A 16,118-nucleotide genomic window follows, 5' to 3' on the forward strand; every position below is an offset into this window, starting at 1 on the left:
TCAACAGAGCGGTGTTTAAATTTTGCGCCAAATTTGCCGATTGGTCGCGGGCCGCTGCCGCGACCAATCAGCGAACCGTGTTAGTGAGGACAGGAGAGCGTGTTTAAATTTGGCACCAAAATCGCTGATTAGTCGCGACCGCGACCAATCAGCAAAGAGATGTTTAAATTTGGCGACAATACTGCTGATTGGTCGCGGCCGGTGGCCTCAACCAATCAGCAGAGCGTTGTTTAAATTTGGCGCCAAAATCGCTGATTAGTCGCGGCCGGCGGCCTCAACCAATCAGCAGAGCGTTGTTTAAATTTGGCGCCAATCTCGCTGATTGGTCGCGGCTGGCGTCCGCGACCAGTTAGCACAGCAGTGTTTAAATGTGGCGGCAAGATCGGTGATTGGTCACGGCCGCTATTTAAATGTGGCGCCGAAATCGGTGATTGGTCGCTTGCAGCGGCCGCGACCAATCAGCAGAGCGGTGTTTAACTTTAGCGCCAATATCACTGATTGGTCGCGTGCGGAGAGCGCGACCAATCAGCGAATCGTATTGGTGAGGAGCGGGGAGCGGATTCGTATTAGTGAGGACCGGGGAGCGCCGCTGCCTGTGCGGATACTTCCATTGCGAGAACCCGGGACATGAGCGACTGCTCGCAGCAGAAGTATCCCGACCCGCAGCGCCGCTCCCCGGTCCTCCCTTCACACCCTAGCCGCTGATGTCCCCACAGTATCCGCATGGTGTTACAAAGGTCCGGACATTTGTGTTAAAAATCGCTGATTGGTCGCTGGCGCTGCCCGCGACCAATCACCGATTTTGGCGCCAAATTTAAATATCGGCCGCGACCAATCACCGATCTTGGCTCCACATTTAAACACCGCTGTACTGATTGGCCGCCGACGCTGGGCGCGACCAATCACCGATTTTGGCGGCACATTTAAATAGCGTCCGCGACCAATCAGTACAGCGGTGTTTAAATGTGGAGCCAAGATCGGTGATTGGTCGCGGCCGATATTTAAATTTGGCGCCAAAATTGGTGATTGGTCGCGGGCAGCGCCAGCGACCAATCAGCGATTTGTAACACAAATGTCCGGATCTTTGTAACACCATGCGGATACTGTGGGGACATCAGCGGCTAGGGTGTGAAGGGAGGACCGGGGAGCGGCGCTGCGGGTCGGGATACTGCTGCTCCGAGCGCCCGCTCATGTCCCGGGTTCTCGGAGCGGAAGCATCCGCACAGGCAGCGCCGCTGACATCCATGCGGCTAGGGCGTGAAGGGAGGACCGGGGAGCGGCGCTGACATCCAATTGGTCGCGGCCGGTATTTAAATGTGCCGCACAAATCGTTGATTGGTCGCGGACTTGGCCCGCGACCAATCACTGATCTTGCGGCCAAAGTGAAACACTACTGTGCTGATTGGTCGCGGACGCTGCCCGCGACCAATCACCGATTTGGGCGCCAAATTTAAATATCGGTCGCGACCAATCACCGATCTTGGCTCCACATTTAAACACCGCTGTGCTGATTGGTCGCGGCCGATATTTAAATGTGGCGCCCAAATCGGTGATTGGTCGCGGGCGGCGTCGGCGACCAATCAGCACAGCGGTGTTTAAGTTTTGCGCTAAGATCATCGATTGCCTGTGCGGCTACTTACGCTGCGAGAACCCGGGACATAGCGGGCGCTCGCAGCAGAAGTATCCCGACCCGCAGCGCCGCTCCCTGGTCCTCCCTTCCGCATGGAGGTCAGCGGCGCCGGCGGTCCTTCCGCTGATACCGGCCGGGAGATGAGCGCCTCGCGCCGCTCATCTCCCGGCTGCATCTTCGTTCCGCAGATGGGTCCGGCGGTCGGGTTCCTTCTGCTGTTGCTGGCCGGGAGATGAGCGCCTCGCGGCGCTCATCTCCCGGCTGCATCGCCGCTAAGCTCCGTCCCGCAGTTGAGCCGCTAACGGCCGCCATCTTTTTTCAGAAATCCCGCGGCGCTGATTGGCCGCTGCCGGACCAATGAGCGACGCGGGATTTCCTGGACAGACAGACACACAGACAGACAGACAGATGGGATAAGACGATTATATACAGTGGGTGCGGAAAGTATTCAGACCCCTTTAAATTTTTTACTCTTTGCTTCATTGCAGCCATTTGGTAAATTCTAAAAAGTTCATATTTTTTCTCATTACAGTACACTCTGCACCCCATCTTGACTGAAAAAAAACAGAAATGTAGAAATTTTTGCAAATTTATTAAAAAAAAAAAACTGAAATATCACATAGTCATAAGTATTCAGACGCTTTGCTCAGTATTGAGTAGAAACACCCTTTTGAGCTAGTGCAGCCATAAGTCTTCTTGGGAATGATGCAACAAGTTTTTCACACCTGGATTTGGGGATCCTCTGCCATTCTTCCTTGCAGATCCTCTCCAGTTCCGTCAGGTTGGATGGTGAACGTTAGTGGACAGCCATTTTCAGGTCTCTCCAGAGATGCTCAATTGGGTTTAGGTCAGGCCTCTGGCTGGGCCAGTCAAGAATGGTCACACAGTTGTTCTGAAGCAACTCCTTTGTTATTTTAGATGTGTGCTTAGGGTCGTTGTCTTGTTGGAAGGTGAACCTTCGACCAAATCTGAGGTCCAGGGCACTCTGGAAGAGGTTTTCATCCAGGATATCTCTGTACTTGGCTGCATTCATGTTTCCTTCAATTGCAACAAGTAGTCCTGTCACTGTAGCTGAAAAACACCCCCATAGCATGATGCTGCCACCACCATGTTTCACTGTTGTGATTGTATTGGGCAGGTGATGAGCAGTGCCTGGTTTTCTCCACACATACCGCTTAGAATTATCACCAAAAAGTTCTATCTTCGTCTCATCAGACCAGAGAATCTTATTTCTCATAGTCTGGGAGTCCTTCATGTGTTTTTAAGCAAACACTATGCGGGCTTTCATATGTCTTGCACTGAGGAGAGGCTTCCGTCAGGCCACTCTGCCATAAAGGCCCGACTGGTGGAGGGCTGCAGTGGTAGTTAACGATGTGGAACTTTCTCCCATCTCCCTACTGCATCTCTGGAGCTCAGCTACAGTGATCTTGGGGTTCTTCTTTACCTCTCTCACCAGAGCTCTTCTCCCACGATTGCTCAGTTTGGCTGGATGGCCAGGTCTAGGAAGACTTCTGGTGGTCCCAAACTTCTTCCATTTAAGGATTATGGAGGCCACTGTGCTCTTAGGAACTTTGAGTAATGCAGAAATTCTTTTGTAACCTTGGCCAGATCTGTGCCTTGCCACAATTCTGTCTCTGAGCTCCTTAGGCAGTTCCTTTGAGCTCATAATTCTCATTTGGTCTGACATGCACTGTGAGCTGTGAGGTCTTATATAGACAGGTGTGGGCCTTTCCAAATCAAGTCCTATCAGTTTAATTAAACACAGCTGGACTCCAATGAAGAAGTAGAACCATCTCAAGGAGGATCACAAGGAAATGGACAGCATGTGACTTAAATATGAGTGTCTGAGCAAAGGGTCTGAATACTTATGCCCATGTGATATTTCAGTTTTTCTTTTTTAATAAATTTGCAAAAATTTCTACATTTCTGTTTTTTTTCAGTCAAGATGGGGCGCAGAGTGTACTTTAATGAGAAAAAAAATGAACTTTTTAAAATTTACCAAATGGCTGCAATGAAACAAAGAGCGAAAAATTTAAAGGGGTTTGAATACTTTCTGTACCCACTGTATATAGATTCTTAATGAATTTTCTGTAATAATTGACGAAACCCAAAAATCTCTGTATCGATTTTAAACCAATAGGCCTAGGCCATTCCTGCACAGCCTGAACCTTCACCGGGTCCATCTCAAAGCCCTCGCTGGAGATAATGTAGCCCAAAAAACTAATTCTCTGCACAGTGAACTCGCATTTCTCCAGCTTAGCAAAAAGTGAATTGTCACTTAATAACTGCAATACCTCACGTACGCTCTGCCAATGAGACTCCAGATCTGGCGAATAAATCAAAATGTCATCCAAATACACCACCGCATTCTTACCAATCAAAGGTCTCAGGATGTCATTAATAAGGTTCTGAAAAAACGCTGGTGCATTGGTAAGACCAAAAGGCATAACCAGATTCTCAAAATGACCCACCGGAGTGTTAAAAACAGTCTTCCATTCATCACCGTCCTTCATTCGCAACAAATTGTATGCCCCCCGGAGATCAGGAATTAACGGCAGTGGGTAGGAATTGCGTACGGTAATTTTATTAATTTCTCGAAAGTCCAGACATGGACGTCAACCGCCGTCTTTTTTTTTTTACAAAAAAAAATCAAACAGCCACAGGTGACTTAGAAGGTCTAATGTGACCAGCAACCAAGCTCGTCTGTATGTATTCCTCCAAGGCTTTTCTTTCAGGGATAGTAAGATTAAATAAGCGACTCTTGGGGAGAGTAGCTCCAGGAACTCAATGGTGCAATCATAGTCCCTATGAGGAGGTAGAATTTGCGACTCCTCGTCTGAAAAAAACTTCCAAAAATCCTGAATAGGTACAGGTAATTCCCCTCTTTCCACAGCAGCAATGCGACCGTTACAACATTTATCATAACACTTAGGACTCCAAGATTTAATCTCATTAGTAGACCAGTCCAGTAAAGGATTGTGCAGTTTTAACCAAGGCAAACCTAACACTACTGGAGAAGGTAAATTATTTAATACCACTAAATCCAAATTCTCTTCGTGAATACCATTAATAGTGAGGGGAAATTCAAAAACCTTGTGAGTAACACATTTCAAAGGAGTGTTATCAACAGCAACCACAGAAATAGGAGATGACAAAGGTTTAGGTTCCAATTTAAGTTTTTCCAAAAATCCCTTATCAATCACATTCAGTGTAGAACCACAATCCACAAATACCTGAAATTCAATCAACTCCTCCTGCAATGAGGTACTCCCTGAAACAAATACTCCCTTAGAGTTTAAACAAGCAATACGGGCATAACTGACCTTTTTTTTTTCTTTGTTTAACAGAAGCTCACAGTTCTTAACAAAATGGTCAGATTTACCACAATAAAAACACAATCCCTTGGAAAACCTGCGGTCTTTTTCCTGAGAGCGGAGTGGCATCGCCCCAATCTCCATCGGTTCTCCGTCGTCCGAGCAGACCCTCTGATGACTAGGAGCTGCCATAGCAGGAGTTTTCTCCTCATTAACCCTGGCACGCAGTCTCCTGTCCACCCGTATAGCTAATTGCATGGCTTCTTGCAAGTTTCCAGGTGCAGGGAAAGCAATCAGCAGATCCTTAACCCTTTCACTTAGACCAGCAAGAAACAAACATTTTAACGCCGAATCATTCCATCTCACTTCAGAAGACCCCCTTCTGAAGTGTGTACAATAATTTTCAACATCCCCTGACCCCTGCTTTAAACGTCTCAGTTGTGTCTCAGCAGAAGAGACTCGATCAGGATCGTCATACAACAAGCCCATAGCAGAAAAAAAATCTTCCACTGATCTAAAACATGGATCATTAGGTTGGAGAGAAAAGGCCCATCCCTGTGGTTCCTTGCGCAAAAGTGACATGATAAACCCAATGCGCTGTGATTCATTCCCAGAGGACCTGGGTCTCAAACGAAAATACAACAAACAAGCATTTTTAAAGGAAAAAAAATCTTGTTGCTTGCCATAAAAAAATCAGGCAGTCCTACCTTCGGTTTTGGGCTGGACTTACTGTTATGATCTGCTACAAGAACTAAGGAAAGATAGGAAAACTGTCCCTACAATAGGACTAAGCTGATTCCCTACGATGCAGCGGGCAACCTGTTCCTTGTGAACAGACCTGCCTTCGTCCTCAACTAGTCTGAATGCAGACCTATAGATATAAGGGAAGGGTCCCTAAAAGTACTAAGGACTGGGACAATATTGGACACCTCCTAGCAGAAGTTGTAGCGGAGCAAAAAGACAAACAGACAAAAATACTTAGAGGTCCAAGGACCAAGCAAACTATAGAGATAGGTACAAAGCACCTGGCTAGATTAAGAGTCAAAGTAACACTGAAGTCCAGCAAAGCCAGAAGGGAGGAGCTGGAATAAATAGGCAGCAGGTCACGTGACCACAAAATAGAAAAAAACTAACAGGAGGGTTCTAACAGTTATTCTTGTGAAAATAAAACATTGGGGCTAAAGCAACATTTTTCTAGGAAAAAATAAAAGTTTTCATTTTTTGCTTCCACATTGCTTTAATTCCTGTGAAGCACCTGAAGAGTTAATAAACTTCTTGTATGTGGTTTTGAGCACTTTGAGGGGTGCAGTTTTTAAAATGGTGTCACTTTTGGGTATTTATTGTCATATAAGCCTCTGAAAGTCACTTCAAATGTGATGTGGTCCGTAAAAAAATTGATTTTGTAAATTTTGTTGGAGAAATAAGGAATTGCCGATGAACCGTTATAACTTCCTAACAAAAAAAAATTGTTTAAAAAATGGTGCTGATGTAAAGTAGATTTGTGGTAAATGTTATTTATTTTGTGTGACATAACTATCTGGTTTAAGGGCACAAAAATGTGAAAATTGCAAAATTTTCAAACATTTTGACAAAATTCCGATATTTTCAAAAATAAATGCAAAAAATATTGACTTGAGTGTAATTCTTGGGGGAGGAAGGAATGGATTTGGTCAACCCATGCTCAGCGAATCTGTGCTGGTTGTTCTACTTAAGCAGAAATATACAAATTTGTATTTCTTATCTTGTAGTTCTGAAGACGACTCTTCTTCATGCGAGCCGAAAACAGAACCTTCACAGTCAGAAAGCAGTGATTCCCAGGTATAGTCTCTTCAGCCGTTCACTTTTGAACTTTTTTTTTCCCCCCAAGGCTTTTTTTTAGACATATAGTACAGAAGTCTATAACTTTAACAAAAAATGCAAAGTTTATACGGAGTTTCGTGATTTTTACAGCAAAAAAACTATTTGAAAAAGAGCAAAAATATGTAGCATTTTTACAAAAAAAACACTGAAGATGCTCCCCAACAGGTGATTGTCACATAACCTAATCCATTATAAATGATGAATTATATATTTATTGTAGGGATTCACCCTTCCTGGCAGCGGTACGGGTTCACACAGGCACTTGGTTTTAGAGCAAAACAGTCTTATGTTTATTTCCAGCATAAACATTAGCAACATTTACATGAAAGCAAATCGCTCTACCCTGGCTCCAAATGAATGACAACAAAGGAAGAAAAAACAGTCCCTTTTCTGGGTAGACAAGATATCTTACCTGTTAGCAATCCATGCACTGCCTCTAAGGTGGCTCTGCCACAATGAAGAAACTGCAGCTTCCACATGTTGCCCAAAATGGCTATTGTCCATAGCAACCCGTGATACGTGCAGTCTGGTGCACACGGCCTGTGCAGTCTCCTCTCAGAGAGATTCTGGCTTGTCTCATTGTAGCTCCATCACCAATTCACTCTGCTCAGCTGACTGACCAACAACTTTGCACCGAGCCTGGCTCTAGACCTAGCTAGCAAGGTGCACTTAATAAGGACCTCCAGTGCTAGGTTTTAACCCTGTCCTAACTGGCTTTCCCACAGTATATACATATATATACTCTTATTTTATTTAGATCACATTTCGCTCGTCAGCCTGTGAGACTCCATCAGGACCAGTCAGACCCATAAGGTAAGCCCACCTCGTCTTTTTTTAAATTAACTAAGTAGTTAACCAAATTTTCCATATATTATTATAGAAATGTTTTATTTTCTTTTAGACGTATTGAGTTAGCACCCAAGTTCACAAACCCTGAGCCGGCACATGATGTGACCACTGACAAAATGTAAGTTAAATGATATGTTTGTCATAATCGTTTGTGTACTTTATTTATGGCCAAAGTGTGTGGACATCTTTGGGGAATTTTTTCCTATATGCATGTATTTTTGTTTAAACATTTTTGCAATTGGATTTCACAAAAAGCACGTCCCGATTTGTCTTCTATAGCCTCTGAGCTGCTCTGTGCACTGGTTTTGGTGGGAGAGTTTATAAGTCTTTATCTTTCTTCTTCTGAGCTCCTCTCAGCTGATTTAGGACAACATGAAAGCTGAGCAGAACCTTGTTGTCATAAAGCATCAGTCATCCTACTCTTGTTCTCTCTAAGACTAACATTCTCCATAATCCGAACCTCCCACTTTCATCTCCGATACTACTCTCGTGCTGCCCCAGTTTTCTGGAATGCACTACCCCGGACAATCCGATTAATTCTTAGCCGCAACATTTTTAAGTGTATTTTAAAAACACATCTCTTTAGAAAACCTTATCACCTCACTTCACTAATCTACCGTATTTTTCGGACTATAAGACTCACTTTTTTCCTCCAAAATTTTGGAGGAAAGTGGGTGGTCGTCTTATAGTCAGAATGTATACTTGTTGCTGTGGATGAGCAGGGAGCGGCAGCAGCGGAGGAGCGGGGCACTGGAGGCAGCAGCAGGCGGCTGCAGCTCTTGCATGTGCCTGCTGTTAAAAGAAAATGAATATTCACTGCTCCCCACGCCCATGGGCACTGAATATTCATTCTCCTTAACAGCGCGCATAGTGTCAGCCCAGCCGCCGGCTTTCTACAGCGGCTCAGTGGTCACGTGTGCCCGCTATTAAAGAGCATGAATATTCATTACTCCCCACTCCCATGGGCGTGGGGAGTAGTGAATATTCATGCTTTTTAATAGCGGGCACACGTGATCGCCCGGCTGCGGCAGGAGCTGCAGCTGGGCTGACACTGTGCGCCCACTATTAGGGAGAGTGAATAGTCACTGCTCCCCACGTCCATAGTCCGGGCATGGGGAGCAGTGACTATTTCGGCAGCTGATTTCAACGTCTGAGGGCGCATGGCAGTGACGTCATGAGCGGCTCACATGCTGAGATCAGCTGCTGGCAGCAGAACAGGACGCAGCGCTGGAGCAGAGGGAAGGAAGGTGAGTAGAATCCTTTTATTTTTTTGTGTGCATGGTGATGGAGGTGCCATGCATGCCAGGCTGGGGGTGCAGGTGCCATGCATACCAGGATGGGGTTGAGGGTGCAATGCATACCAGGATGGTGATGAGGGTGCAATGCATACTAGGATGGTAATGAGGGTGCAGTGCATACCAGGATGGGGATGAGGGTAAAATGCATACCAGGATAGTGATTAGGATGCAGTGCATAACGGGATGGGGATGAGGGTGCAATGCATACCAGGATGGTGATGAGGGTGCAGTGCATACCAGGATGGGGATGAGGGTGCAGTGCATACCAGGATGGTGATGAGGATGCAGTCCATAACGGGATGGGGATGAGGGTGCAATGCATACCAGGATGGGGATGAGGGTGAAGTGCATACCAGGATGGGGAAGAGGGTTCAATACATACCAGGATGGGGGACAATGTATACCAGGATGGGAATGGGAGCCACGTATAACAGGAAGGGGGGGCCATATATACCAGGATGGGGAATATTGATACAGAATTGGGGGACATTACCCCTGTAACAGTGCCAGCAGCAGACTCCCTCCCCCATGACAGTGTATCATGATCTCATTTTTTGCTATTTCACTCCTCTTAAACCTACTTATAGAAATGTTTTATTTTCTTTTAGATGTATTGAGTTAGCAGCCAAGTTCACAAACCTTGAGCCGGAACATGATGTGACCACTGACAAAATGTAAGTTAAATGATATGTTTGTCAAAATCTTTTGTGTACTTTATGTATGACCAAAGTGTGTGGACATCTTTGGGGCATTTTTTCCTATATGCATGTATTTTTGTTTAAACATTTTTGCAATTGGATTTCACAAAAAACACTTCCCCATTTGTCTTCTATAGCCTCTGAGCTGCTCTCTGCACTGGTTTTGGTGTGAGAGTTTATAAGTCTTTATCTTTCTTCTTCTGAGCTCCACTCAGCTGATTTAGGACAACATGAAAGCTGAGCAGAATCTTGTTGTCATAAAGCATCAGTCACCCTACCTGTGTTCTCCGTTCTGCAACTGATCAAAGACTAACATCCTCCATAATTTGAACCTCCCAGTTCCATCTCCAATACTACTCTCGTGCTGCCCCAGTTTTCTGGAATGCACTACCCCAGACAATCCGATTAATTCCTAGCCAACTCATTTTATAAGTGTATTTTAAAAACACATTTCCTTAGAAAACCTTATCACCTCACTTCACTAATCTACAGTAACTCTTCCCTGTTTCCGCTTTTTACATTTTCCTCAGAATCTGGTCCCTCGTATTCATCTCCTATTCGACTTCATATCCTCCTTGCACCCAATAGCACATGACAACTGTACTTACACAGATACTGGCTGATTACCGGATCATTCAGCTTATTTGAAATGTCCTATTTATGATATTGATAGCTGGACCACACATGACGAGCACTTTTTACCTATTGTGTTTCCCTATTTCCTTATAGATTGTGAGCCTGCGAGCAGCTCCCTTACTCCTCCTGTAACTTGAACTTTGTGTTACTTTTTAATGTCCTTATCGTCTGTACATGTCCCCACTTAATTGTAAAGTACTGCGGAATATGTTGGCGTTATAGAAATAACATTTATTATTTATTTATTCACTGAGAAACCTGTTTTAAGCTGTGGTAGGGGCGTGTTATTTTTCACTTGAGTGTTGCTGCCTACTTATGATTGACCAACCTTATACCCAGGGTGAAGAAGAATACGCCCCTAGTGAAAACTATCTGATAACACCCACTTGGACTTAATAGGAATTAACACATTAGGTGCCAAATACTTTGATTGCTAATCTCTCCACAACAGAGAGGCGAAATGAAACTAAAAATAACAACTTTATTTAACTCTGCAGGCGCTATTACATCCTGGGTCAGCTCAACATGAAAAATTTAGTGAATGATGTTTTTTTTAAAACTGATGTGTCACAAGATCTCACAATACAAACCAAATAGGAAGATGTTATTAGTTCTGTTAGCCATTTCAGAATGATCATATAATCCTGATATTAACATGAGCATTTCATGAGTCTAGCCGAAGAATGAGAGCTTATGATGTTCCCTACGTCATTCATGCAGTTTTCCAAAAGTCGTGGTCTTCTGATGAGACCGGCGTATGCACAATTCACTTTCTCATTCAGTGCAGTGTACTCAATTCTCTCCTGTGCATAGAATGGTCGGATTAATAGCACTACTACTGCTAGATTTCCAAAGTTGTATACATAATGTAGGGGATATAATGCACATCAATCAAAGCCAGAGGGCGACATTACACGGCTCTCATCAGGTGCGGTGCTTGGGTGCTTCTGTGATGCTCAGTGCTCATTAGCATACAACCAGAGCTCTGTACAGTTCTGTATATAAGGTGTGCCAGGCATATATGCAATATATAGCTTGTAACCGCATTAGAATGAGGGGCGCAGGTCTGACCCCAGATTCACTTGAAAGGGAATCTGTCACCCCCTGGTACTTATCTGATCTCTAATATTGGCATACAGGTGATAGAAATGTAAATCTATACCTACCTGTATGTCTCATATTAGAGGTCTTGTTGCTGTGAAATGTATTTTTATTCATACAAGTTCGTGATGCGTTCCCGTCCCGCGGCCCTCAAGAAATCCCCACCTTCTGTGGAAATTATAATGTTTCCCCCCTCCCCTGCACGTCACAGTGCCCTATGAAGTGCAGTTGCTGTGGCCAAAATGCCGCACATGTGCACTTCACTTTTTACAGAAGGCGCACTTCTTCCTCCCATCTTAGGTCATAGTACTGCAGTACTATGACTGCATAATACACAGTACGTGTGCGCCTTCTGTAAAAAGTGAAGTGCGCAGGTGCGGGATTTGACCACGTCACAGGACACTGTGACATGCAGGGGAGGGGGGAAACATTTTAATTCCCACAGGAGGCAGGATTTCTTGCGGGCCCCGGGACGGGAAGATATCAGAAACTTTACTTGAATAAAAAGACATTTCACAGCAACAAGACCTCTAATATGGGGCATACAGGTAGGTATAGATTTACATTTCTATCACCTGTATGCCCATATTAGAGGTCAGATAAGTGTCAGGGGGTGACAGATTCCCTTTAATATGTTTTTTTTTTTTTACACCATGCAGTTATTTGTGATAAATTCTATTTTCCAGCTTTTTACAGTATTTTGACAATATTACAAAGCTCGATTCTGGAGGATATGGAACAGTATACAAAGCAAGAAAAATGCTTGATCAAAAATATTATGTCGTCAAAAAAGTAAAGAGGCGTTCAGAGTAAGTGTTTTCAATAAATGCACATTGTTGCCAACATAATATCACACAATGTATATTTTAATTTGTCTAATTATATATAAATCTATTGCTTGCTCCAAACGCTACAATTGTGGGCAGCACCCTCCATGTTTGGAGCAGGCTTAACTACTCAAGAAAATCCAAGAACCATTGATCTCTTTAAAGGGGTATTCCCATCTCCAAGATCCTATCCCAGCTAACTGTCACTATATGAGTGGTCGTAATCGTGGATACCTAAGCTACTGCAATGTTTGCATATGGGTAAGCGACATAGCTTATCAGAACAACTATACTACATTTCTAATAGGAAGAATTTGCTAATGCTATTATTATTACATCTATTACATATTGGGATAGGATCTTGGAGATGGGAATACTCCTTTAAGATTTCCATTCACTACAACTAAGAGGCCATTATTTTTATTTTAATTGGGGTCCATAATTGATTAAGCAGGGGTTTTCCAATAGTGGACAGGTGTGCACCTGAAATAATTTAAAGATCTGGTTGGGGATCTGAATTACATATGGCAGCTGGAATGTGGACTGAGAGAGGAAAGACCACAAGGAAAAGTCTTTGAGTGGGGTGACTATGTGAAGAAGTCTGTGGCGAGTGGGGACCATGAGAAACATTATTATGTGAGAGAGGAAGGACAATGAAAAGCAGTTGATGAGTGGGAGAAGCAGTCTGTGACACAGGGGACCAAAGGCACCAGTTTATGAGTGAAGAGGAATCCTAGGAGCAGTCTGTAAGAAAGAGGGGGCAGTCTATTAATATAGGAACCATACATAAAAAGTGCTGTGTGTGAGGGGGGATATATAGTGTGATGTGAAGAATAAGGGGGTGCCTGACTGTTACTGTCAAGTGCTCTTTTACATGTGTGTGTTATAGGATTCCCATGGGGTGCCCGACCTTCCTCTGCCTTAGTTGTGAATTTTTTTCAAATCACAAAAATTCTCAAATTTTTCTCCTTTTTTTATTCGTTTGTGGCTCATGTGGATAGAAGAAATGTGACCCCACAATGAGTAGACTCTACTCAAATATTTTTTTTATGCTTCTTTTGTTTAATTTTCTTGCTCTCAAATATATTAAAGGGGCATTCCCATAAGAGATGCCATACATATTTGATAGGTGATTGTTCTGTCTGCTAAGGTAGCGAATGAATGGCTAGGTAGCCACACAAGTGGGCTCGGTATGCCGTGATTAGGAACCTCTAAATATGGGTGGGCCACAATCAGAGAACTGATGACCAGGACCATTAGGGTTATTGAGTCTATGGGGCTACATAGCCACTGACCAGTTAGAGTGCCAAAGCTAATACCTGTTCAGTGCCAAATGTGCCCACAGGGGGCATCAAAGGATTAAAACTAAACAATGGAGCTATGGAAGGTGGTAGCCTGGTCTGATGAGTCATGTGGCCTGCCAGGTGCTTGTGTGTCGCTTACCTGGGAAATAGATGGCATTAGAATGCATTATAGGAAGAAGGCAAACTAATGGGGACAGTTTTTTTCTGGGAGACCTTGGCTCCTGGCAGGCATCTGATTGGTACTTTGCCACTACATAAATATTGTTGCAGGCCAGGTAAAGCCCCTAAAGCAAGAATATACCTAATAGCTATGGTAATTAGGATAATGCGTTCTGACAAACTGCAAAAACGTTTCTAAAAAATGGGGGAAACATGAAAAAGAGTTCAAAGTCTTAAGTTGGCCTCCAAATTCCTCAGATCTCAATCTCATCAAGTATCTATAAGATATCTGGGAAACGTCCTATGCTGGGAGGCCACTCTACAAATTACATGACCAGAAAACCTGCTAATTTCTCGGTTCCAAATACCACAAGATACCTTCACACGTCTTGTGAAGTGGATGCCTCGATGGGTCACCGAAGTTTTGGTGGTGCGCGGGGGACATAGAGGTTTTAATGTTATGGCTGATTGGTATATATTTATTTGCTATTTATTGCTGTATTTTAACTTAGTGGAATCCTAATGATCTATAGATACTATTTCAAGTGTTTATTTCTGTTAATGTTGATGATTATGGCTTACAGCCAATGAAAACACCAAAGTCATTATCTCAGTAAATTAGAATAATTAACAAAAAACACCTGCAAAGGCTTCCTACGTGTTTAAAAAGGTCCCTTAGTCTGTTTCAGTAGGCTCCACAATCATGGGGAAGACTGCTGACTTGACTGATGTCCAGGAGGCAGTCATTGACACACTCCACAAGGAGGGTAAGCCACAAAAGGTCATTGCTAAAGAAGATGGCTGTTCACAGAGTGCTGTATCCCAGCACATTAATGGGAAGTTGAGTGGAAGGAAAAAGTGTGGTAGAAAAAGGTGCACAAGCAACCGCGATAACCGCAGCCTTGAAAGGATTGTTAAGAAAAGGCCATTCAAAAATTTGGGGGAGATTCACAAGGAGTGGACTGCTGCTGGAGTCATTGCTTCAAGAGCCACCACACACAGACGTATCCAGGACATGGGTTACAAGTGTCGCATTTCTTGTGCCAAGCCACTCATGACCAATAGACGCCAGAAGCGTCTTACCTGGGTGTTGTTTTCAGATGAAAGTAAATTTTTCATTTCATTTGGAAATCAAGGTCCCAGAGTCTGGAGGAAGAGTGGAGAGGCACACAATCCAAGCTGCTTGAGGTCTAGTGTGAAGTTTCCATTATCAATGATGGTTCGGGGGGCCATGTCATCTGCTGGTGTAGGTCCACTGTGTTTTATCAAGACCAAAGTCAGCGCAGCCATCCACCGGGACATTTTAGAGCACTTCATGATTCCCTGCTATTTGTGTTGATCTTTTCAGGTTGTCTGCATGGCAGAGGTTGCAGATAGGTACAACGCAACCTGCCATTTATAGCTTTCCTGTGTTTATGCCTTTTTGGTTTTATCTGGCTGAGTGTCTCACCACTGTTGGGACTATGAAATTATCAAACTATCTCTGATATCCCCCCACTTTCCCATCTCAGTGCTTGTGTCACGGGTGTGTCAGGTGTGACAGTCGCTCTGGAGCCGGCTGTAGAAGGTCACTGCGCTTGGCATTGCAGACACCTTCTTGATTCCCTCATCTATGTAGTATAGTAATATCCTTCTTCCTTTAGGACCCTGCAGTGACCTCCACCTTCTGCTGCTGATTGACACACCCTTGCTGGGTAGTTAAATAGTCTCAGTTTCTCCAGAGAGTCGCCGGTGATCGTTCTATGTACCTCTGTGCAGGCTTGGAGCACTAGCAGTCAGCTAGTTTCTTCTCTGGTGTCCTTTGAGGACAGTTGGCGTTATCACTCTGGTGTCTGCTCAAGCTAAGTGTATCCCCTTTGTTTGTCTACCTTGTTGTCCTTAGTTTGTAGTGGGGCCTGACTAGAGCTCAACCCATCCCCTCCCTATCTAGGGCCTAGCTCTAGGGACATTCAGGGCTTAGGTTCCTGCTCGGCGATAGGTGTGGAACCTATATAGGGACGATAGGGTAGGCAGGGTGATATTAGACCTGCCTAGGGGTCTCCACTCCCCCTTTCCCTAGTGTTTGGGCATCCTCTCCCTCTTCCCTTTGTGTTGCACTTAGTCTTTCCCTCACCTTGCGTGACAGCTTAAGCAAATTATGCCTGGCTTGTTGTTTTCATTGCCTTGAAGGGTATATCATCTTAAGCATTTAGATGAATGGGATTTGCTCTATGAGCAGTACTCATAGTATTGTTAACTTATTTTAATCTGGTGCAAACAGCTTTTATGTACCCTGTTCTTGGTGACATAATTGCCTTTTTGTCTGGTTAATTGGGTATACTCGTTGGTGAGTGGGGGCACCATCATTCTTTCAAGCTAGGGTGCCAACCTCCCAGTCAGGAAGGGACACCGTTTTAGAGCATCACTAGGGTAAGACAGAAAACTATAATTCCATAACTACTT

The 16,118-nt window shown here is 44.2% G+C and overlaps 1 protein-coding gene across 3 annotated transcripts in view; it reads left to right on the plus strand.

Annotated features, from left to right (window-relative positions):
* LOC141257725 (interferon-induced, double-stranded RNA-activated protein kinase-like) overlaps positions 1–16,118 on the plus strand; it is a 151,110-nt gene that overhangs the window by 84,199 nt on the left and 50,793 nt on the right. For all 3 annotated transcript variants that reach the window (XM_073672621.1, XM_073672622.1, XM_073672624.1), the window contains exons 11-15: positions 6,693–6,762; positions 7,562–7,617; positions 7,706–7,771; positions 9,560–9,625; positions 12,073–12,195. In XM_073672621.1, the coding sequence (XP_073528722.1) occupies positions 6,693–6,762; positions 7,562–7,617; positions 7,706–7,771; positions 9,560–9,625; positions 12,073–12,195 (381 nt within the window). The remainder of the gene's footprint in view (positions 1–6,692; positions 6,763–7,561; positions 7,618–7,705; positions 7,772–9,559; positions 9,626–12,072; positions 12,196–16,118) is intronic.

Source organism: Phyllobates terribilis, unplaced genomic scaffold (genome assembly GCF_046119375.1).
Source record: "Phyllobates terribilis strain yellow unplaced genomic scaffold, ASM4611937v1 Scaffold_3__8_contigs__length_932513732, whole genome shotgun sequence".
Taxonomy (NCBI): domain Eukaryota; kingdom Metazoa; phylum Chordata; class Amphibia; order Anura; family Dendrobatidae; genus Phyllobates; species Phyllobates terribilis.